General features: G+C 41.9%; 1 protein-coding gene across 1 annotated transcript; it reads left to right on the forward strand.

The window, feature by feature from the left end:
* Positions 1–225: 225 nt before the first annotated feature.
* castor1 (cytosolic arginine sensor for mTORC1 subunit 1) lies at positions 226–23,502 on the forward strand. The gene is made up of 9 exons (XM_071535377.1): positions 226–555; positions 7,063–7,133; positions 9,872–10,065; positions 10,984–11,119; positions 12,148–12,271; positions 13,397–13,513; positions 15,262–15,344; positions 16,029–16,123; positions 22,455–23,502. The coding sequence occupies exons 1-9, from the start codon at positions 443–445 to the stop codon at positions 22,524–22,526; spliced, it is 1,005 nt and encodes a 334-aa protein (XP_071391478.1). The 5' UTR covers positions 226–442; the 3' UTR covers positions 22,527–23,502.
* The last annotated feature ends 1,185 nt before the right edge of the window (positions 23,503–24,687 follow it).

Here is a 24,687-nt window from a genome sequence, read left to right on the forward strand (position 1 = left end):
AGGCGTCGGTAGGCTGTGGGTTTTATGTTGTAGGCATCTTTTTGTGGTCTCATTTTGACTCATTCCCCTGTTGTACTTTTATTGTGAAGGCCAGACCCCGGAACCCGTGTTTCTGCACCTACCAGCTTGTTTTTTGGGCAGTGAAGGCGGTTCTAGATGTGCATGACATTTAATACGGTAACCTGTAGCTTTAAGAGGAGGAGGCGTGTCTCTCTCCGGGTCTGTCTCTTGTATTTGAATATACAGTAGTTGAGTCGGGCTGGAGTCGGATTGCGTCGGATGTTTTTCCTCTTTATCCGACACTGATGCGAAACGCGCACAGCCGATCTCGGGCGGTTTGGTTGTCGGTAATGAAAACTACCACCGGTGTCATTTAAGGAAAGCTTTTCCGCCGCCGCATGCACACAGCGAGGAGGAGATTGCACTGCTCGCAACCGACAATATGGACTTGCACATATTGGACCACAGGCTACGGGTCACCAGCATAGCTAAGAACGGGCTGGTGAATTTCACACACCCGCTGATAAAACTGATATTTCTCCGGAATAGATCACGGTAAGACTCATTGATCAGGCTCAGACGGGTTGGTCTTACAGTGTGAATCAGCCTGGTAATCCAGTACGGGTACATGAGATAGCATTAGCGCCTCTTCATTCAATGGGTGGCCAAGACATTATTATTTGTTTGTGTATTTCTGAATACGTTTATTCTCAATTGTTACACTGCAACGCCTGAAACTATACAGATTAAATGTTTTATGCTATTTAACATAGTAAATTTGGCCTATAAACCAAAATACAGAAGGGTCAGTAATCTTACAGTGGAGACAATCATTGATCACTGTTACCTATACATATAGCCTACATATGCTATTTTCCAATAAACCATATTTGCACAGAGAGACCAGCTGAAATATAGTATACAGTGTATGCTCATGTATAAACGTTATGTAGTCCTATACCCGTTCAATCGCAGCCTTCATCGCTTGTGTAAAGGTAGACTGTTAAAAGACCATGCAACGCCCCTCCACTTTATTTCAATGGGATCCCATTGCCCCAACACAACACAACACAATACACACACACACACTTGACACTTACCCTACATGAGCATGCCGAGGCAACATCCAGTCTGCAAGTTGTCCGGATCTTATGTTGGCAACGGGGGCAGTTTGCAGTTAATCCCTGGATATCCTCCCATTGTTATATAATTGTTTATTACTCTGGCTGCCCCACATATGCATGGTCGGAAGAAAGGCTTAACATCTGTCTTCAAGCTGCCCTATGTGATTGCATTGCCGTGATGGAGGCCAGATAGAGGCTGGCTACTTTCATAATGGCCTGATTAAGCAGTGTGTTTTAAACTGGCAGTGCTGCAGCCCAAACTTTAGTTCAAAGAGTCCTCCCATGCCAGGTTAAGAAACTTGTTAGCAAATTTTCCTTCTCTGATCTTTAAGCCCCAGATATCACATAAGTCACATAAACTCAAATCTGCAACAGAATTCACACGCCTTATTCTGTTAGTTTACCTGGCACCATGTCTAATCATGATCCCAGAATACACCTTTTGCTCATTTCCTATCACCTCAAATGGGGAAATGAGTTTAAAACACTCTACAAATCATAAACAAACCACATGACAAGATGAGCCATATCTTCTTCCATCAAGTGCCCAGCATCTGTTCACACCCAGCCACTCCTGCCAGCACTCATTTGCATTGGAATAAGGGGCAATGGGTCTTGACATGTCCGGGCACATTGCATAATGATGACTTGCACCTCCATAAAATAGTGTATTCTGACGTGCAGTGAGTCAGTAGTTTTTTCTTTTTTTTGTTTTTTTTTAAAGATATGGGCCAACAGGTTCATCATGACTAATCATCCTGAGTGATGAAATCCTGCATCCTGATGTAGAGTCAGTCAATCAGTATTTCTTTTCAAGGCGTGGGACTGCATGGTCATTTGAACAGACGCCATTAAGCCTTGAGTATGTGAAACAACAAGGCTGAGCCCAGAATGCACCAGAAATACCATGCAAGCTGCACTCGAGCTGCACTTCCTTCGATTAGCAGGCATGTGTTTTTCTGTGTGTTGGAGTTATGTCATCCGGCTGTGGTATAGGCTAGTTGTGTTTTGCCCTGTTGTTTTTCCTGTTTTTTTTGTGTGTGTGTGTGTGTGTGTGTGTGTGTGTGTGTGAGGTGGGGAGGGGTGGAGGAGATTGCGTTCATGGCAACTCAAAACAATCGTAGAGCACAACAAGCCTAATAGCCTGGTTTGGTTTCAGCCATCTCCCTCTCTCAGGCCCCTGCTATTCACCAGGCCACAGAGTGAGCACAAAGTGATTTGAAAGCAGACAATCCTGACCAGAATTTTAAGGAGGTAATCACTTGGCACGGTGCTTCCAGAAGCTATAGACCTATCCTCAAATTTTCACTAGGCAGATACAGTATTTCTCCAGCATCATCGAACGCAGCTGAAGTCTTGTATGACTGATGTTAACGGTGTTAGAGGATGAAAGAAGTCGGAGGAACCCCCCTTTGTCTAGAATAGAAATATGATGAGGCACAGCATGCAGGATCTCTGTTCCCAGCCCACTGTCTGTTACACTGTCAGTCTGTGAAGACCACCTGTGTCTATGTGTGTGTGTGTGTTCTTGTATTTCTATACTTATGATAAATACAAATGTCCTCACAAGGACAGAGAGATGAGGAAAATCCTGAAAAGTAAGGACATTTTGCTGATCCTCGCTACTTTAAAGGGCTGGTTTAGGGTTAGGAATTGTGTTTACGGTCAAGATTAGAATCAGGATTAGGTTTAGGTCAGGGTTAAAAGTTAGGCATGCAATCGTAAGGGTTAAAGTTATGGTTAGGGAATGAATGAAGTCAATGAAGATCCTCACAAGTATCGCAATACAAATGTGTGTGTGAGTGTGTGTATCTCTATGCACACTTGCAAAAATGTCTGCATGTCTGCATCAGACATGCATGTTCAGCTTCTTATGAAGGCCCGGGTTTGAGGATAAATCTTCCCACAACAGACTGAGAAATACTGACCACAGGCTTGCAGGCTGGTAGACTCTGTAGTCTTATGTTGCTTTGTGGCCTTGAGTGGCTATTTGTAGTCTATGGGTGTGTTAACACAAAGAAAAGAACAAACTTGCAAATATTTCCTTCTGTTTTCACCTACGAGTTGGCCCGTTTTACTTCTGGTGTGTGTTCGCACACGCAGGCACACACACTGTCGACTATAGGGTTTGACTGATTTTGGTTTTTGAAGGCAGATACTTTTGATACTTTTGTACTGAAGCTGCTGAGAGCTGATATATCTTCTCTTCATGCCGAAAAAATACACCCTGACAAGAATTTTATTCTTGTCAGGGTGGAAAAGCCTCTGAAACGGCTTTTACGCGTCATGGGACACTAAAACTCTCCATTGAAACCCAGACTCTTTTAGTGTTAGCAGCTCTTTAAGGCAGGGTGACCCACAGCAGTTATTCAATGGTAGGGAAACTCTGGGATAGATTATTGCCTTTAAATGAAGAATTAACTTACAAAAACCATTATTGAATAATTAAATGAATTAATAAAATGTCCAAAGAAACTAAAATTTCATTGCAGGTTTTACAGCCTGTTTTTCTGTAGCTGTAATCAGGGAAGAGCCTGCATCATATCGGCAGCAAACCACATGACTGGCTAATATAATATTTTATTACATTACCATGTAATAAAAGGTCCAATATCGGCCTGATCTATCGGTGTCACCCTGCTGTGGACTCGGCCCTGCAGGCTTCACACAGCCCTCCTTCCTCTCCTCGCTAACGAGAGCGCGGCCCGCAACAATGCCTCGGCCGAGCCAAAAACCCAGTGGGGAGTTTTCCACTTGTCTGCTTCAGTTGGCCTGTCAAGGTTGGGGGGCGCTCACTCGCTCCCCTGTTTACACAAGGCTGGTCCCTCTAACAACAAGCCAGGGAGGGAGTTTCAGGGTAAACTTTCCCCATTGTTCCAAAAAAAGAGGAGTCCGTGAGAACGTGCACAAGTCCACCACCCTATAGATCGGCCTGCAGCACGCTGTGAAGGTAGCGGACTCTTTGGTCGCCCGCTGAAGATGGTGCGGCGATAGCTTGGGGCTCCGCACACTTGCAACAACATCAGCTCGTTCCCGTCTTATCGCATTTCCTCAGCTGGAGCATCAGTTGCAGACCCCCCCCCCCCCACACACACACACACACACACACACCCACCCCTCTCTCTCCTCCACCACCCATTGCTTTGTATGTATAGCTGGATCAAAGTCCAGGGTGTTGCGTGCCTGGTGTTCAAAGTCTCCTCCATCTTCCCTGCCTTGCTGCTCCCTCGCTACCTGTTGCTACCTCGTCTCTTGTCATTATTTCCCTCTCTTGCTCTCTCTTCCTCTCATGTTCCCTCACGCCTCGATAGAAGGAACTTGTTTTTCGCACTCATTACCACCAGTCATCACACACAGGCCGCGTGTCACCGTTACACCACGCTGTAGAAATAGAAATGCAATCACAATGGAATAACATGACAAATGAATTTTCGGATCTTGCGCGTCAGTATCCTAAAATATATCGTGGCTTAGGTTAGACCGCTATCTGTAGACTTATTTTCAGCGTGCCTCACTAACACTGAAATGTTCTTGCCCTCAAGTTTCTGGAGAGCAATCGACCAAAGCCTTTTGTGCTGTGTTAGCATATACCGAGGATTGGCTGCTTCGCAATAGTTAAACAAGAGATAAACCTAATTGAATTCTGATAGCGCCTCTTCTCAAAATGCCCCAAAACAAATCACAGTGTGACACAGCTCTACACCTGATCATGGTCACTGGCTGGAGAGATGCTTGGCTTACGCTACCTGCAGGAAATGGCGAGCTGGGGAAGGTGAAAGGTCAGCAGGAAGCGAGCGTGGTATCAGGACACAATAGGCTGCTGAGCTTGCTCGCACCACCGGTAGTGTTACAGTATTCTCTCTCGCTCTCTCTCTCTCTCTCTCTCTCTCTGTGGAGTGATTGTCCCATCTCATAGCGGGGATTAGTTTTTGCCGAGTCAGGAGTTGAGCGGTTTCACTCTGGACTCTACTGTAATGGCCTCAGTTGACTGATAAGCAGAGGAAGAGGAACATGTAGCTCCGGTGACGCATTTTAGGAAAACAGGAATGTGCAGCGCTATCTTTTTAAGGATTCAAATGAAGCAAAGAGAGGTTTCCCATGTTGAAACAGCTCACAGCCTCACTCAAACAAAGTTTAAAAAGCCTAAGTAAATCGACAACAAGACTTTTGCAAGTCAAAGGCTTTCTTTTGGCTGAGTGATGCTTTGAACCTCTAACGCATGCCTTGGTTTCTAGGCATTGCCTCGTCTGAAAGCTGTCAGTGAATATCCTTTATCCCAACACTAAGGTGTATATCTAAAGGAAAGGCAAAGATGTGTTTATTTGTTTTTAAAGCTGCACTAGGCAATATTTTTATGTGAAAATACGCCCATCGTCCTAGCCTAAATCTCAAATTGGGGCTGCAGTAGAGAAGGGTGTCCCATCCACAATAATTGAGACCCCATAGATTTGCCTCAATGAAATTCTGTGGACACTGGCGGGAAATCCTCTCAGGAAGTGACAAAGTGAAACTTGAGAGCAAAATATAAACTGTTTCCTAAACAGCAGCGAGTCAGCGCTCCGTCCAGAGAAAGCCGGAGATCTTCTTAGATCTTTTTCCTTTCCCGTGTCTTTGGTTTTCACTTTGATATGAAGTGATCACAGGCCGGCCGGGTTGGTGAACATTAACATGCAAATTACTGGTGTCACATCACATGATTTCTCGGTATTGAAGTTCAAATGTTTGAGTTACCTCTCGCTGCCATTTGGAGCCATTAATTTGCGAAGTTGCCTGCAGCATTTATGCATTCAATGCAATTAAACAACCTATCGTCATTATTAAATCCCACCCATTACCTAAAACACACCTGAAACCCCAAGCTTCCTGCAGCCCAAAAAAGTCGAAACAGTCTCTTTATAGACTGAAAGTCTCTGAAGCCTGGGCCGGTCAGCAGATGATAAGCACTGGTTCGCCTCGTTACAGTCGCTGACTGTAAAAGTGAACAAGAGGCTGCTGTCTGTGGGGCATGTCAGGCTCCTGGATTACACATTAATCAATTCCTATTGCCTGTCCCTCAGTGCAACATGCACCTGACGTTTCTACTCCAGTTTCCTTGTTTGTGCTATTACATTACACAAGACATTTTTATGGCTATGGAAAAAGAACATTTTTCGTATTCAGAAACTTGATTTGAATTGAAGCATATTGGTTCCAAAAGCTGATTTTATCCAGCAAAAGTCTGTGTTTTACATGAACACTTCCCTCCTCGGCCCATGCCAGTCCCCATGGGCCTATTTTTTTGTTTTGTTTCTCTACCCATAGTCCCCCACCTCCCTCTTTCACTGTTTCACAATGGCAACATTCAGTGGAGCCGAACACTGCGGCCAGACCAAGCAGCAGTCTTTGAAAGCAAATGGTTTTTGGCTCCAAGCCTAATAATGATGTGACAAGTGACAAATATCTAAAGTGACAAAGTACAGTAGACGAATGCCTTGGTGATACTGGTGCAGAGATGTATGGACAACTTACAACTTAGTTTCACAGCATATACACACAGTCCAGTGACTTCAAATATCATCACATTAGCAGCGGTCTTGCCTGACTCTTTCTTTGAATACAGCAGTGGGTGACTGAAGCTGCCCCAGTTTGATGGGTTACCCACCATTCGCGGTAGACAAAGGGGGGATATTGGCATAACGCTGAGCTTGGCTTGGTTTTGTGCTAATGAATGCCAGCCAGTCCTGAACCCTATGTGTGTTTCGGAGACCTCTATTCACTAGATTCCCGGTAACTGTTATTATGAAAATCTGAATCTCCTTTTGTTGGTTGTAGATGAATAACACCGTCCTTTCACACACTCTCTCTTCTCTTTATCTCCTGTCTTTATCTCCTGTCTTTCACATTTTCTCGATTTCCCGCCTCATCTCTCTCCCCATCTGTCCTTCCTCTCCCGTCTCAGATGCAAGTTTTTCAGTCTGACGGAGACACCGGAGAACTACACAGTTGTCCTTGATGAAGAAGGATTCAAAGGTAAAACACTCTCACACACACATAGCTTTCATCACATTAACCAGATAGGCGTCTCTCCGAGACCCTCATGCGACCACCATTAGGGCTCTGTTGTTTTACCGTTCTAATATTACTTCCTTCCTTCCTTGTTTCCTCCACCCTCACAGACCTCACCAGGTACAATGGGTATAAACAACCAAACGAAGGGTTTCATTCCTTCCAAAACTCTGTATATCCATTTTGGAAAAAGATTTATTACCTGAAATTCATCTGACATATGATTCTGTCCGCAAAAAACAAACAGTTTTATAAGCAGATGTCTTAAGATGACTCCTAACTGCAATACTAACCCATAATGTGCATAACCTTCATGCCAGCAGTCAATATGGGAGAGTGGGTGTCATATTTTGAAAATGATGGAGATCACATTTTGGAGCGTAACTCTTCATATAGAAATGAAAGCTGCACTGGTCAAGATTTTTTACATAAAACTACACCTGTCTTATCAGCCTGAATCACAAAGTGGGGCTGCAATAGAGAAGAGCCTCCCATCTCCCCTAATTGAGACGTCCCATTCGCCCAAAAATCTTCTCCACATAGAAAGTGATGAAACAAAACTTAAGAATGAAAAACAAAACTGTCTCCCAAACAGCAGCGAGAGCTCCCGTCCAGAGAAAGCTGGACTCACCAATATTAGATCTTTTCCTCTCTCGTCTCTTTGGTTTCCTTTGGTATAAAGCATCACAGACCGGCCAATTGGTAAAAATGAGCATGAGTGTGCAGTTCCCTGACGTCATGTTACAGGATTTCTGTTTTTTTTTTTTATAAAATTCAAAGTTACCTCTCTCTGCCATTGGTTGCCACTAACCTGCGATGTTGCCTAGTGCAGCTCCAAAGAAAAACAGCTAGCCCTGTTACTTCAGATATAGGCAAGTTTAATGGAGAATGAGCCCATTTTGGTCAGCACTACATGCAAACCTTTTCATTTATTTCCATAAGCCCTAGTAATAGTAGAAATACCACTAGTAGATATAGTACAAAACACCACACAAAAACACCATAGGGCAACTTTTTGAATGTCCCAGAGGAGAGCCTGATTAGTGATCTATCAATCAATCATCAATATTTTGCTTATCAATTGTTTTACAGTTAGAACACACCCTATGTTCTCCCTCTACACTCTTTGGGTCTTGAGTCAACAATACAACTTCCTGTGTGCTTTCTATTGTTCCCTCCACTTATCATCCAGCCGCTTACGTCCAAGTCTTTTGAAATGGATGTAGTTGTTAAAGGCATACATCGCCTCCGGCTCCTGCTCTGTTTCTCTCTCTCCGTCTCCTTCTCTCCCCTTCTATCTGTGTGTCTATTTTAAGAGGTGAAAGCTGGTGTAGAGAAGCCACCAGGGGCTGCCTCTGACAAATTATGCCAACCAGAACAGTGGCCCTTTTGAAGGGGAGTAGAGCAAAAGAAAAGGAAAAGACATTTCACAGCAGGGAGTAGACGCTGCTTGACAGTGTTTTTAGTGAGCTGAACGGTAGCTCAAAAGCTCTCATCATTATTTATGTTTTTTTTGGGGTTTTTTTTTTTGGCCCAAAAGTTTTGTAAGTTCTGCATGATTTTAAATGTAAATGCGTCTTGAAGGAAATCCGGGGAAAATTTTCCCTCAAACAGAATGTTTTTTTGCACTGTTATACAATTCCAACAGTGTATGAAGAGCTAGGAAGCTACGGATGCTTTTAGGAAAACGGAGAATGCGTGTTATTATTTCGACTTGTTATTCCAACAACGCTGAAAAGGCTTGCGCTGCACATCTCGCTAGGTCAGCACCCCCATGTCCCGTTCTCCCAACTTCTTGCTTACTTCCTGGATAGGCACCTGTTTCCCAGGTAGCTGCCAGTTTCCACTCGGGTCCTGTCCTGGGAAAGGAGAGTGAAGTATCCTGTCCTGCCATTTTGGCTCAGCGACGTGCCCAGCTGCGTGAACGCTTCTGCTTTTACTGCCCATCCTGTGTGAGATGATACAGCCGAGTCTGAAGGATGACCCTGGTTGAACTATGACCTTTAACCCTGCTCTACCTCCCATTAGGTCAACGTGTGTACGTGCACATTCATGCGTGGGTATCGGCTCACGCTGAATAGCCTATAAAGCATGTTGCGGTGTAGGCATATCCTGGCCATAATTTTTACTTGTGTAGCTGTACGGTATAAATAGCTGGGGAGCATTTTAGGTCTCTGTGCTGATGGCACTGAAGGAAGAGAGAGAGAGGGGGGGCGGTGTGAGAGGAAGTGGGGGTACGTTACACTAGGCAGCAACAACAGGAAGCAGACTGTATACAACACTTAAAGCTGCCTCATAGAGTTTCACACCTTCGCGAACCTAAATACTCCATCGCAATATTGATAAGATAAACTCATGATAAGGTATTTATCAGTTTCAACCCTGCTCAACATATTAGTCACACTGGGGGAGTTCTGTGCCTGCAAAATGAGCTCCTCCTCAATGAGGAAATTCATTTGAGGAGAATGTGTAGCTGCCTTTCCCATTAGTGCTCTAGTTGTACTATTACTTTAAATGAGTGGTCTGCTTTTACCTTGAAAGTAAAGCAGCTGTTTTTTTTAAGTGAGGGAGATAGAAAGAGTGCATGTTTAGTGTAATACAACAGTGTAATGCAGTGTAATGAGTCCATGCATACAGTATGTGACGCTGCGGACTCACTGACCGTCCGACCTTCTCCCGCTCCCCACCCCATCCCCACCCAGAGCTCCAGCCCTCAGAGCATCTCCAGGTGGAAAGCTCCATCTGGCTGCCGCTCAACGTGGTCTCCAATGGCAACGCCTCCAGCAGCTCCCAGGCCGTGGGGGTCACCAAGATCGCCAAGTCAGTCATCGCCCCATTGGCCCAGCAGCACGTGTCCGTCTTCATGCTCTCCACCTATCAGACGGACTTTATCCTGGTGAGTCCGACCTATTTTTTTAAGTTCCAGTCCACCCAGTTCATTCAGTGTTCGCATGTTTCTTGTAAAAATGATAGGGCCACTTGGAAATATTTGATATTTTATAATTTAGAGCTGTTGGGAGTAGGGCTGAACAATTAATCAAAATTTTATTGAAATTGCAATATGGCCTACTGCACTTTCCAAATCTCAGGAGGCGCAATATTTGTTAAAGGCGAAATGTGTGTCAAAATACCATTTTAAATTAAATATTGTCGTGCTTCAGAGAGTGTCACACATCATATTCTACAGACTTAAGAAAACATCTTTGTTTGGTACAGATCCCTGCAAAAATCACACCATAATCATTTTAATATGTTTTTCAATGAAAATTAAATAATAATGATGTAAAAATTATCATTCCCTCTAATATCGCAAATCATATCGCAATTGCAATATCAGTCAAAATAATCGCAATTAGATATTTTTTCAAAATCGTTCAGCCCTAGTTGGGAGCAATGCTAAAGTAAAGTTTGTCTGGCAAAGAAGCCTTTGACCTGCAGAGTGCTGCCAAGCAAAAGAAGCCACACTTAATTTTGTCTACTCACCATTTCAACAAGTAAGGAATTAATTCCCAACAGAGCTGAGGGCGCTAAAAGTTAGTTGATAGATGACAAGTGAAAGTGTTAAGTGGACAGAAATGGACAACACCTTGACAGACGTTTCTGTCAGCAAGCATATTAATAGTTGACATGCAAAGTGAACACAGATACACGGATATCCCCTTTTGTATCCTTAACAAACGGAGCCAGTGTTGTTGTGGCTTGAAACAACACTCTAATGTACGCTGATCTTGCATGGCAAATGAATTGATTGTGGACTCAGTTTATGCTTGTTTCGTAAGTGCTTTGAAACCTCTTCCACATCTGTTCTGTGTAGGTGAGGGAGAAAGACCTGTCTATAGTCATCACCACTCTGGAGGAGGAGTTCAACATCTACAGAGAGGTGGGAGGAGAGTCTGTGCCTGTGCACTGTCAGGACGTTCACAACGGCCTCCAGAAGAACGGCAAGGAAGGTACGGGTCAAAGTCCTGCTTGGTGTGAACTCACCCACCTCTCTGGCACTGATGCAGCTTGTCTCAGAAAAGAAAAGTGAAAAGCCTGTAGCACCACCTTGAGGTTTTGTGTACAGAGTATGAATAGTTTATCCATCACTGAAAAAATGGTCACATGCTTTAGGACCAGATATGAGAAGACCGTACAGCTGTTGTGTATGAATTCACCTCTTTTTCTGGCATTGATCGATCTTGCCTGGCATCATGAAGAGTCACAGAAAGGTAAGTGAAAAGAAATGTGTGTTCAAGACAAGAGGAACCTGCTGTCCAAGAACACCTGGTGTGCCAAGGCCAATGTTTGCTAACTTAAACAAACATTTTATAATGTATGTTAGCTGGAAACAGTGCAAACAGGCTGGGAACGCAGTAGGTGGCAAACACAAAGGGATGATTGAATTGAATTGAATTGAATTACTGTGTCCTTTGCAGGAAACGCTCTTTACATCATTGTTAGGTACAGTACATTCTGTACAATGCGGGCAGTACACACAATCATGCTCAACAGTTTGTCCACCCTTTGACTTTTTACATGTTCTGTTGTGCTGCAAAATAATATCCAAAATCAATTTCTCATGATTTTCTATCTAAGAAGCAAGACTGTAGGCTTCATTTCAACTTGGGGGGAGGAAGAGATCAGCATGCCGGGCAGCAAATCACGCTGACCTGCTATGGGCATAGTAGTAACCTAAACACAACTCCAATTTCCCTCATTTCATCAGGAAGATTGAAAGAAAATATTTATTTTACACGAGAAAAGTATGCAGGCATGAGAGAAAGGGAGAATTATTGCATCCTCCTCCTAATATGTCTCCCCCAGATCTACACCTGTGCTGAGAAGTAATATATTCACGTGAAAATAAGATTCTTGAAATGTATGAAAAGGTATTTAATGCAACAGAAAAGCCTCCGTTCTGCCAGGCTTTATGTGAGAACCCGGCCCAGGTAGGTTAGCTGTTCTTACAAACCGACATTGTCCTTGTTGCTCCCAGCCATCCAGCCCACGGTTCACCCGGTGCTGATCCCCCAGAACCAGTTCTGTGTGATGTCTCTGGACCCAGACACGCTGCCGTCTATCGCCACCACTCTGATCGACGTCCTCTTCTACTCCAACAGGTGAGTTCCCACTGCTTCTCTGTTGAAGTACCTGTCTGAAACACAAGGTGGCAGCACAAGTTCCAAAAAGACTCCTTGGCTCACAGGATCATTGGCTTGTCATTGTTTTGCTGTTAATGAAGTCATACCCTTGCATGCTACACTTAATATTTTCTAAATTTGCCATGTCATGCCAGATAAATTATTTGAAACCAGTTTAATCTCCAGTGAGATGAGAGACATATTGGGGATTTTGGAGAACTTGGACATAAGAGTGTGTTAAATTTACATTTTTGACATATTTGATACATCTGGTGATGTTAAAGAACTGACGATGTTGACAATGGGCAGTAACAACAGGCTAATTTGTGATAGGTTATATATGGGTTTAATTAGTTTGATCTAAAAAAAAAAAAAGTTGCACCACCACTTTGGCCCAGCTTGAGGGCATGTGAGGTCATGTATACAGAGTCTGTACCATTTATCCATCACTTTGGAGCAGAATCCTCAAAAATGGCAGGGTTACATTGGCCTGGATGTGACAGGACTGCGGCACATATTTGGCCTCTGCTTCAGAATTTTTTTTTTTGTTTGTTTTCTAAGGAGCTTGGTTTATCATCTACATATGTATCCAAGCTTCAATCATATCCAACCCTTTTTAATGGAGTTATTACTCTCAGCTCTCTCTCGGAAATGGCATATACAACTACCCAAGGTGTAAACAATGACAAAATCTGCTTTAGCACCACTTGTCTGTCTGTATCTGAGTATCTGTCAACATGGCAATGTTGTAACCATTTGCTAAAACTTGACACTTTTGTGCTTTGAGCTTTGAACAAAACCAACACTTCCCTCTGAGTCATTTTTTGTTGTGGTTTTCAAGAATCATTTCATTGTGTGACTTGTTTTGATAGGAAGGGCCTCAGACTTTTGTAATGGCTCAAAAAGAAACCGTGTTGAATGAGTGTAACCTTTACTGCCCCTCGGGGGAATTTGCTTTGCACAAAGAGCATAAAAGAATATCAAAAACATCAACAACCATCCATGACAGCACATAATATAACATAAAACATAAGCATGTGTTCCCATTCATCTTTGCGTCACCGTTGTCTTCCTGGTTGTGTTTCCTCCTTTCTCCCATGATAGTCCTAAGGAGGGAGCGCCGCCGACCCCCAGCCAAGACCTGGACTGCATCAAGTTCTTCTCCTTCTCCCTCATCGACGGCTACATCTCACTGGTGATGGACACCGAGGCTCAGAGACAGTAAGGCTTCTGACCAACTTTCTCATGCTGAACCAGCTTACATCTGCCGCCATACTGACAATGCTTGCACAAACAGGAGGTAGATATTGGGTCCCATTATCTAATACATCTTAGTGTAGAAGATGATTATGGTTATGCATACAGGCGTTAAACCGCCTGACACACACATTTCACACAGCACTGTAGAGGCTTTGCAGTTGTCACAAATCTCCAGCAACCACAGCTAGTGCCATCTCTTGGAGGTCCAGTGGAGAATTGGCTGTGCACAAATAAAGTCTAAGTATGTAAGGCAAGAAAAACAAATGCCTGAAAAAGTGAATAGGCTAATTAGATTTGTTTCCAAATTTAGGTTATTGTGACTCATTTGTTTTAGTTCAAGGTGTAGCTTGAAAAGTTACAATTAAGCTAACCTAAACCTGTTTTTTGCCATTGTTAGCTAGCTAACTAGGCAACAGGCTAATTTTACAAAGCAACATGTTAATGTTAAAATGGAAGTACTAGCCACCACTGAAGCTAGCTTAAATACTAGATATGTTGGCTAGTGTGTCAGATGAGATGTGAGTGAGTGAGTGAGTGAGTGCAAAATCCACCCTAAAACACTCTAACCTACACATCTGGAATGCATTAAACATCACAGATTGATGATAACTGTAAGATCTGAGGGTGGATTTTTCCTTTAACAAGATAATGATAGTTAGCTAACCAGATACTATGGTTAGCTACCTAACAAGCTGACATAATCTAAACACAAAATCGACCAGATGTATTAGTGGCAAAATGATCAGTTCTCCAGTCAGAAAAAGCATAGAAATGAACCATGTCTATTAAATTCTATTGAGACGACCAAGCTGTATGTTTAGAGATGCAACCACCTGTTCACAGTCACTGCCCAAGAGCTGAGAACCTCCAATATGGCCGCCAGAGGATGTGTTATGTGTTATGTCACCTGAAATCCCTCTGTATGTAGGGTCACTGCTTTGTGGGCGGTTTGGTGTGTGTATGTGGGTGTGTGTATTTTGGGGTGCGGTTGTGCACTTTGCAGCACCTGCAGGTGTTTTCTGCATCCCCGCCGAGAATTGCATCCCCACCTGATTTCTACGGCAACGTACTGTTTAAAAACGATATAATCTTCTTTGTGGGTGTTCATCAATGATGAGAAATGATCTGACGTCTATAGTTTATGAACGTTTAGAGTCATCAATGTTTTATTAGACTCAGTAGAAGTAGCATTTCCTTGATACGATTGGTCTGAAATGTATCTGTCAATATTTCTGTGGGCGAACTCGTTGGTGTTTTTAAATGCGGAAAAATGCCAAACTCTGCCAAACTCGATCAAATAAAGCATGTGCTGATAACACCATTTTATTCCTATCACAGTTTGATTTGAAGTGTCCTTACTGAGTGTTAAGGGCTGAATGCATTATTCGGCAGAACTGATTGTGGCTGCCAAATAATGCATCCCCTGTTATTTCAGCTTGGGTCATTACTGACCTGATATTCACACTGTCGAGCCAAAATGACACAAAAATATATGCTGCTAAAACCATTTGTTTCATAGAGAAATAAAGTTGCGTGGTGGGGATGCAATGCTCGGCGGGGATGCAGAATTCGGCATAACACAGGCACTCATGAGGGTAATGTTGTTGTCGGAGCATATTCTCCCCTCCACCTCTGAAACGCACTCGTACATGTACAGTATATACTCTTGCTTGCTTGGTAGAAATCGGTGCTTGATCTGTGTGCTGTAGGTTCCCTGCTGATCTTCTCTTCACCAGCTCCTCTGGGGAGCTGTGGAGAATGGTGCGCATTGGGGGACAGCCGCTGGGCTTTGGTAAGGCTGCTTCTTGACTGAAAACATCTTCTAAAGGCCTCAAAATGTATATATTTATATATTTAACACTCCAAGTTCACCAGGGTATCTGTGGGTCCTTTTTGAAAAGTCTGGAAAAGTCTCAAATTAAATGTGAGGCCTTGAAAAGTATCAATATGTCTTGAATACAGATTTAGAGGTCTTGTTTTTTATTTTATTTTTTGTAGGTTCTTTATGTTTAATTTTGATGCAGATATGAATTTAGATAGAGGTATTGACAGATTATTTACATTTGGTGATCTAGTCAAAGTAGAGGAGGAAAGTAAGGCTGAGGCAAATGACCTGTGAAATGTGAATGAGACCAGCAGTAGTGTTGATTTAACTTTTTTATGTTACATTACCTTGCTTGCACTTACAGTTCATAGTAAATTTGATCCACATTCATGTTGATTCTTAGATTAATACTGAACAGTGTTAATACAGACATGTTTTGCATATAGCTATGATTAGTTGGAAATAGGCTGCCTGACAGTTTTTTGTTTCTTTATTTTGGCGGTTAAATTTAATTCCAGGTTGCATTAAAAAGGTCTTAAATTTGGCTTTGGGACACCTGCACATACCCTGTTCTCGAGTGTGATACTTTAATCTGAAGTGTGCACTGTAATTTCACTGCGTTTCTCCTCCACTCTGCCCTTGTTCCTCTAGATGAGTGCGGTATCGTTGCCCAGATATCTCAGCCTCTAGCTGACAGCGACATCTCTGCCTATTACATAAGCACCTTCAGCTTCGACCATGCACTGGTGAGTATCTTCACCTCCTTATCCTGGCCATCTGGGGTCACCGTAGGCCATCGGCGGAGTAGAGTGGCACTGTAATGTCGGGATGTCGAGTAAATTGAATCAATTGAAATTTCAGTTTTTAAATTGTGGGAATGGAGCCAAAACCTCCACAGATGACTCAGGCCAGTGAGAAATTTGTTAAACGTAGGATATTGCACACATCATCATAGCAGTTTCGTGACAAAAGTTCCCAAAGTGGTGACTGAGGGCAGATGATTAAAGATTGATTGCATGTTTGGCTCAGTTTCGCCCTGTGGGAGTTGACAGTAGACTGGTTTTAGGGATCTGTGTGGTGGGTATGTTACTGTTTTCAGGATTCCCATGGGCCTAGAAAGTCCTTGAAAGTTTGTGGATTTGAGAAAAATGAATGGATGGCCTTGAAAGTACTTGATCTTTTAGATTATAGTGCCTAAATCTATCAATATGCCTCAGCTCTCTGGACTTCTCTCCGTTGTGGATCAACACTTCACACCCTGTGGAAAACCCCATGAGGGATATTTGTGTTGATACAGCAGCAGTTTTAAAATGAATGACTTCACCATGTTTTCTTGGCGTGACAAGATCATTAGTAAAGCATGAGGCCTCCATGACATAACAGACAAGCCCCACTGTTGGTGATTAATTTGTGTAGAGCGGCGGCCGCCCCCCTCTGATTGGCCGCTTCTGGGCGTGTTGACTAGTGGGAGTTAATCAACTTTCTCTGACTCAAATATTTTGATATTCAAAGAGTTTAGATAGCTGAGTTTGAGAAATGAGTTTCAATCCAAATCATTTGAGAAAAAACTATTGCTAACAATTGCGGAGTTCACTGGTAAATCCATGTTAACAGCCTGTTTAGACCCACCGGGGCAGTGTCCCGACAGTTAGGGACACACGGTTCATACAACTCGGGGGAAATCCAGACACCGCTATAATCCATTTGTTCTCAAAAGACATGTTTGGGCAGCTAATGATACTACTAATGAGAAAGTGGGTAGAAGCATTGTGCAATCAACCTCATCTTCTTTGGATGGATTGGTTCTCGCATGGCCAACACCACGTGCATTTTCATAAAGATAACTGCATTACAGAAAATGAATGGAGGAGGAATCGGTCCCTTGGCGGATCACGTTTGATGGGGCTTGCTCCTAATTCTGACCAATTTCATGTCTTACCCCGAAAACATGCCAATTTTGACACCTGGAAAGTCATTGAAAAGTCCTTGATGTCCAAGGGTTAGTGTTGGAACCATGTGGTCTTCAACTGCAACACACATTTTGTAATGCTGGAAGATAACACTGAACTGAACTATGATTCATCTTCATAACTTGCATTGTAATCTTTACCTGGAATGAGTAGAAAGTGGATTGTATCTCCTCCTACACAAGTCTCTGACACAGCTCTATTGCCCCTTTAATGTTTCTGACATTCAGTAGCTCTCATGAATGAGCTGCAGAACAGTTTTGTTTCCTAGACCTTGATGAAGGTTATTGTCCTACTGTCGGAATAGCAGCAGAATAATGTGTTTTTATACCCAGAAGAGTGCCTTTGACTTTTCTTTATTCTGTGCAATAATCCAATACCAAAGAGTGTCATCAGCCATGTCTTAACACAAACACTTGTCAGTAGTGCTTACAGCCATTTCCTTTATTCTGTAATTCAACAATGAAGTCAGTACTATTATAGGACTGTCATACACGGGGGAAACATCTATAATCTGGGAATAAAACTCACTTTATTAATAAAAGTGGCTGCACTGCCCAAGTTTCTGCTCCAGCATCAAAACTCAAGTCTACTCCAGAACCAACCAGGTACAGTTTTCGAATGCCTAATGCATTGATTGTTCTCACTGAAACGCAATGGAAAACATTGACACTCTAGGTCCATCAGTGCGCTATTAAGAATATTACTTTATACGCTGCTGAACAGTTCCCGTGTTGTTTCATGAGCATTGATTTCTCATATGCCACTCAGCGGTTATGTGAAATTCATCTCTGTCTGCCACCTTCATCAGCACCAGTGCCGCCTGTGTTATCTACACATTATGAGGAAAAGTGTATCTGGGTCATTTTAATGCCTTTACCCAGAAACCTATCACAACATGTCTGTGACTAAATTAATCACTAAAGCCAAAATTGCGGTTTACCGTGAGTGGGTGAAAAATTGCCATCTCTTCGGTTAAGATATCAATCACACATTGGTAATCAAGACCACTTCCTGGTTGCCAGGTTTTGGATTATCATAATTCTCCCATGATTGTTTCACAAGTGACGCAGACTGTTTTCAGCTGACGTCTGTCAGTTGCACCAGATATCAATGACAATTGGTATAACATAATAGTGATTCAACCTATATCCAGTTCATGAAAGCTTTTACATTTGCTGGTCCAAACACCCGGAGTCGGGCAGGTCTTTCCCGGGAAAAATCCTCTGGTGCACAGGAAGTGATGCATTTTTTTTTTTTTTTTTTAATTTAAATAAATAGAAGAAGAACTGGGTAGTTAGCATGAGCAGCGATAGCCGCCATGGCTGAACAGACAAAGAACAGAGTGGCACCTACAGAAACTAAAACTGCATCAACAGAAAATCCAAGGAAAAAGACGTCACAGTCCCGCCCACACTATTTGATTGACAGGTGATCTCTGGGAAGTGCAGAGCAGAAACACCACAGCAATGAGCACTGAGCACCGGAGATGTCGCCAAAATCTTAAAAACAACAATCTTGTGGATTACCACTGTAAGAAACAAAAAACATTTCTAATCAGTAAGGTCATGCAGGTTAGCTACATTTATGCAAATAACTATTGTTGTATAAATTTGTCTTCAGCTACAGCTACACTTGTCAATTCAACATGACATTGACAGATCTGGTGCTAAAGAGCAGATTTTATGAGATTATGTCCACGCTTGGCCTGAAAATGGCTGTTATGCGTCTCTTGTGGGTGTATTTATTTAAATGTTGTGTCTTTCTGCTCTCCCTCTCCATCTCCTTACATTGCAAACAAAGTGTTACCATAGCGTCCAGTCAGAGAGAGTCAGGCCAAGTCACTGAATTTTGAACTCACTAACTTTTTGTGAACTCATGGATCACCAAAGTGAATCTTTTGACATTCTCGATGCATTTGGCATTTGTCTTGACACTCCTTCATTTTTCAGTCAGTAACTCACTTTTCTAGCTTTGTCATTCTGTTCAGCCTCTCATGGAGCATAACACATAAACAGAAAGTGTCAGGTTTAGTAGAGCAAGAAGGTCATTCTACTGTGTTGATGTCATGGAATTCCACAATTATCGAAACCTCGTTAACAGTAATGAAATGGCAGTCTTGCAACAGTCCTAATAATAGCTAAAATTCTGTTGATAAGAATTACGGAAACAGTGGCTGTGAGGTCAGAGTGCCTCCTCTGTTACAATTCTGAGAAACTATTCACACCTCAGCTTCCTACAGCACTAAACAAACGCATTCACAGAGCAGATGACTTGCATGATTTGCTATCTTTAGTGTTCAGAAAGAAAGCGTTCAGGTGGGTCATAGTCTTTTCCCAGTGTAGGCAGACGGAAAGACCTGTGAAACATTAAACTCTAGATATGAGTGGAAATTCTCAGGTGGAGAAAACTCAGGAGGGGAAAGATGTGTTATTGCTTTTCAGGCTAATCAGAAGCAATCAGGTTAAGTCAATCAATGCACAACTCCCACGTTTTTCTAGTTTTCCATCATTCTGTAGTTGCTGGAATTAAATAATGGATAATTTAGTGTTTGTCAGCCTGTTATACTATCTAAAGCTTAATTTTATCTGTAGACCACAGGAGGTCCTTTCACGAGAACGAACTGCAACATCAACTCCTCCTCCTCCTCCTCCGGCTCCTATTTCAGTGAATTAGTCAGATCTATTTTGTCTTCATCAGATTGTACAGGAATTTCCACTTGACACCAAGGGATTTCATGGAAGCTACTGTACACACAGGATGTCATGCGGTTTTGACCAGTTAAAGATTGGGAGTAGGTTTATCTGAAATGTTTCCATTTTTCGCATTTGGAAATCAGTATCAGTTGGAATCCCTTCTAGTAGACCTCATAAGTCTTAACTCCCACATGCCTAAATATGGACATAGTGATTTCTCTTTGGGGAGAATAATAATAATAATAAACTTTATTTGTACAGCACTTTTCAAAACAAAGTCACAAAGTGCTTTACATGGGTGCAACAGGATATTTCATGACTGAGGCAAATAAAATCAGGCAATTAAAATAGTACAGAAATAAAATGGAATAGAATAAAAAACCCCAACAATAGAGACAATAACAATAATAATAATAAAACAAATAAGACAGATAAGATAATAAAACAAATAAGACATGTTGACAAAAACCAAAAATGGTGTGCCAGAATTAATAAAAGGCTTTTTTTAAAAAGATATGTTTTCAGAAGTGATTTAAAAGATGTCACTGATTCTGCAAGCCTCAGATCCTCCGGCAAGGAGTTCCAGAGCCGAGGGGCCTTGACTGCGAAAGCCCGGTCACCTTTAGTCTTGAGCCGGGACTTTGGAACAGCCAGCAGAGCCCTGCCCGAGGATCTGAGGCTGCACTCTGGCTCGTAGGGGAGCAGCAATTCAGCAATGTAGCTGGGGGCTAAACCATGAAGAGCTTTAAAGGTGATCAGTAAAATCTTAAAATCAATTCTAAAACTAACTGGTAACCAGTGAAGAGAGGCTAAAACAGGGCTGATATGATCTTGTCTTCTAGTATTTGTTAAAAGCCGAGCGGCTGCGTTTTGTACCCGCTGAAGGCGCGAGATGGTTTTTTGGCTCAACCCTGAATACAATGAGTTACAATAATCTAAACGAGATGAAATAAAAGCATGGATGACCTTCTCGAGATCAGGCCGAGAGAGAAAAGACCTGATCTTTGAGATGTTCCTTAGTTGATAAAAGCATGATTGAACAACGTTTGTAATTTGTTTTTCAAATGAAAGGTCACTGTCCAATATCACACCCAGGTTTCTGGCTGCAGGTTTGATATTTGAAGATAGGGATCCAAGATGTTTCTGTAAAATGGGGATGGACTTTGGGGGACCGAAGATAATTATTTCAGATTTGCTTTCGTTTAGCTGGAGAAGGTTTTGGGACATCCAGGACTTTATTTCTGACAGACAAGATAAAAGATGATTAAAATTGCCTTCTTCACTGGTTTTTAATGGGACATAAATTTGTGTGTCATCTGCATAACAATGGTACTGGATTTTGTATTTCTTTATGATATGTCCCAGTGGTAGCATGTATATACAGAATAACAAGGGGCCAAGGAGCCTTGGGGAACACCACAGGTCAGAGGGGCCACAGAAGAGGAGGCATTACCCATGACTACTGAGAAAGTTCTGTTTGATAGATATGATTTAAGCCAGTCTAGAGCAGTATCCCTGATGCCAACCCACTTTTCAAGGCGATCCAATAGCATAGAGTGATCCACAGTGTCGAAAGCAGAGCTCAAATCCAGAAGAATTAAAATCGAACAATCACCGGCATCAGCTGTAAGTAAAAGGTCGTTTGTCACTTTGATGAGAGCAGATTCGGAGCTATGACGTGCACGGAAACCTGATTGAAATTTGTCAAAAATATCATACATATTGATACAAGAAATCAACTGTAAGTAAACAGTTTTCTCTAAAACTTTTGACAAAAATGGTAATTTGGAAATGGGTCTAAAATCTTTCAAATCGGCAGGGTCGAATCAATGGAGTTTTCACATAATCGTCCCTGTCACAGTCTATGATTAATGCAGGATTTTCAGAGTTGGCCCTTTTTTACCTACATATCTCTCTAATGGCACTGGGTCCATCGATTTCTGTTACCGTTTTCAAGTCGAAGCTGTATTTTTGCTAACTACAAGCTAAACACTTACATATCATTTACATCACACAAACTGGACGATTGTAGATTGACAAAGTGTAGGGCCATTCACAGTGAATGGTCAGTCAGCAAAGAAAAGAAGAGTAATCCGGCTTTATTTGTGCACTTTATTTTGTAATTTCCAAATTTTCCAATTAAAAGGATTTAGTTTGAACTCTGTGCTCTCATCCTTTTAGAATCGCACAGGAAAGATCACATCTAACAACGTTCTCTATTCTAAAAACTAACTCAGTAACTTTTACTCTTGAGTACATTTTAAATGAGAAAGTGAAAGTAGATTTTTATACCAGTACATCTGCTTCTACTCTAAAATATCAGCAAAGTGACAGTACTCTTTCCACCACTGGGTGTATACAGCAAGTCAGTGATTCTCTCCCTTCTCCTTCAACTCTCCTCTCCTCTCTTCCAGGTGCCTGAGGAGGACATAGTGAGTGTGACTGACATGCTCCAGCATCAGAGGAAGGAACCAGCCGCCAGTTGATTTTTGGAAATCCCATCAGAGCTCCCCCCCACCCCACCCCTCCCCTCTAGTAGCCTGGGGTGGCAGGCCAGCAGGAAAGGAGGCTAACTCTGTGCCTAGACTAGCACTGCATCGACAGCAGTATTAACTACTATGAACTTGTTGCCATGACCACCAGAAGCGCTTGTCTGTGGTGTGTGCGTAAACGTCTGTGTGAGGCCTCTTGTCTTACCTATCCAAGGCAGGATGCACTGACTCTCGGGGGCCTACCAGCTCACACATGCACATCCAAAATGCACAATCAGACCTAACACACACACACACACACACACATTCAAATTCACAAGCACAATTGCAGATATACTGTATGTACATGTATTATACACTATTCTCTCTCTCTCTCTCTCTCTCTCTCTCTCTCTCTCTCTCTCTCTCTCTCTCTCTCTCTCTCCCTCTCTCTCCCTCTCTGAATTGTTCTTAACACGTTATTTTGCTGCATACACACTCACACACCCTTCACCAGTGCTGTAAACACACGACTGAGTCTTCCAGTAATGTTTTATATTGTAACGCCATGTGTCTGAGCGACCCTTTTTGTGTCAAAGGCCTTTAGCAAGAATTAATTTGTTTTCTTTCTTTTTTTATGAAACTAAAAGAGTGAGGCTTGGTGACAGCGTTGATCTGATGTTGCTTTTCATGCAAAAGAAAATTGAGGATTTTATTTTTCGTTTTGGAAATAATTTGCAGGTAGTACTGGTTAAAAAAAGACAAATGCTTCCAAGATGGACAGTTGCTTTGGTCAGTGTTCTAATAATACTTTTTTTTTTTAAAGGGTCAACATTTCTTAACCGTAGCATTATCCCAAGGTCAACAACACTATGTCTTATTTTTTGTTATTTGCACAGTAAACTCCGGAGACTTTAGCTAATATCATTTAGATATGTTTTCTTTGGTACAATTACATTTTGTACACTTTGAAGTAAAACAAAAGTATTCTGTAAACGTTTGTAATTTTGTGCTGCTTCATTCAATAAATAGTATTGAAATGAGTCTTTTTTGACTTCATTGTCTATGTTGTTTCAGCAAGTTGTTAAAAAATGCATGATCATAGCAAGACAACATGTTGCAACAAATGTCAACTGCCTCTAGTTCAGGGTTGGCAGGTCAATCCTCAAACTTCCTGTGATCCAGACACACAAAATAGTATTTGCAAATACTCTTGCAATACTTTTTTTATGGTTTGCCTTAGCCCACTTGCTACTTAGGCAATACAGTGAATACCACAAGATGCACAATGTGTAAAACTTGCACTCAAGTTGCATAAATAGCATGCAAATAGATATAAAATGTGCAGGTAATAAATAAACATGCTGCAGAGGCAGAGCAACCAGCAAACCCCTTCTCTGAAACATGCTGTTGGAGAACTCTTAAGTGTTGAGTGATACAAATAATTTATAAAGTCTATAACATCTCTCAAGTCTGCACACTGACAGTAGTATTACCCATTAGCTCTCAACATCCTTGTCAATTGCTTCGAACTAATAATAAAACCTTGCACAAATCCCCAAATATTGTCAGTAGGAAACTGCCTTGCTAACTGTTTTTTTTTTTTTTTTTACCTAATAATACATTGCATCTATAGCATTAAAGCCTTAAAGAGTTAGAAAAAAATACAAACTCCAAGAATTTTTTAAAGAAAATAACACAGAATTCTAAATAAAATAGCCTATGTAATGCTGTGCTATTGCAAACAATCAAACAACTCAAACTTGTTACAACCTCATCAAATCTTCTCACCTAATATGCACAATCAGTTATTAAAATAGTTTATTTATAATGAAGAATGGTCCACGCTTCCACAATGTGTATTAAAATTATTCATAACAGTCATTACATATAAAATGTATAATATAATAAATGAGATGATCAACGTTTTATTCTCTGCCCAACTATTAATCTTGTCACTCAGTAGTGATGATGTTATCCAAGACTTGTAACATGTCTTGTAACATCTTTCTACTTCAAACCCTTTGTGGTCGCTCGTTGCTAAAAGAGTGAAAGATGTTGTCTGCATTCATAACTGTCACAGAAAAACACTTTCACTTGTTCCATTGCTTACCAGGACGGACATTGCTAAACCTTCCCGTAAACCAAGTTGCAGCATTGTCCCCTATGTGGAAAT

This window comes from Centroberyx affinis, unplaced genomic scaffold (genome assembly GCF_046629955.1).
Source record: "Centroberyx affinis isolate AG114_WGS23_722 - 3 ecotype Tasmania unplaced genomic scaffold, CSIRO-AGI_Caff_v1 ptg002694l_1, whole genome shotgun sequence".
In the NCBI taxonomy this organism is placed as follows: domain Eukaryota; kingdom Metazoa; phylum Chordata; class Actinopteri; order Beryciformes; family Berycidae; genus Centroberyx; species Centroberyx affinis.

Excerpts from the sequence above, each read along its gene's own strand:
- castor1 (XM_071535377.1), top strand. The coding sequence starts at position 443 with ATGGACTTGCACATATTGGACCACAGGCTACGGGTCACCAGCATAGCT. Across the intron at positions 556-7,062 it reads TTTCTCCGGAATAGATCACG|ATGCAAGTTTTTCAGTCTGA; the intron begins GTAAGACTCATT and ends CTCCCGTCTCAG. Across the intron at positions 11,120-12,147 it reads CCAGAAGAACGGCAAGGAAG|CCATCCAGCCCACGGTTCAC; the intron begins GTACGGGTCAAA and ends TGTTGCTCCCAG.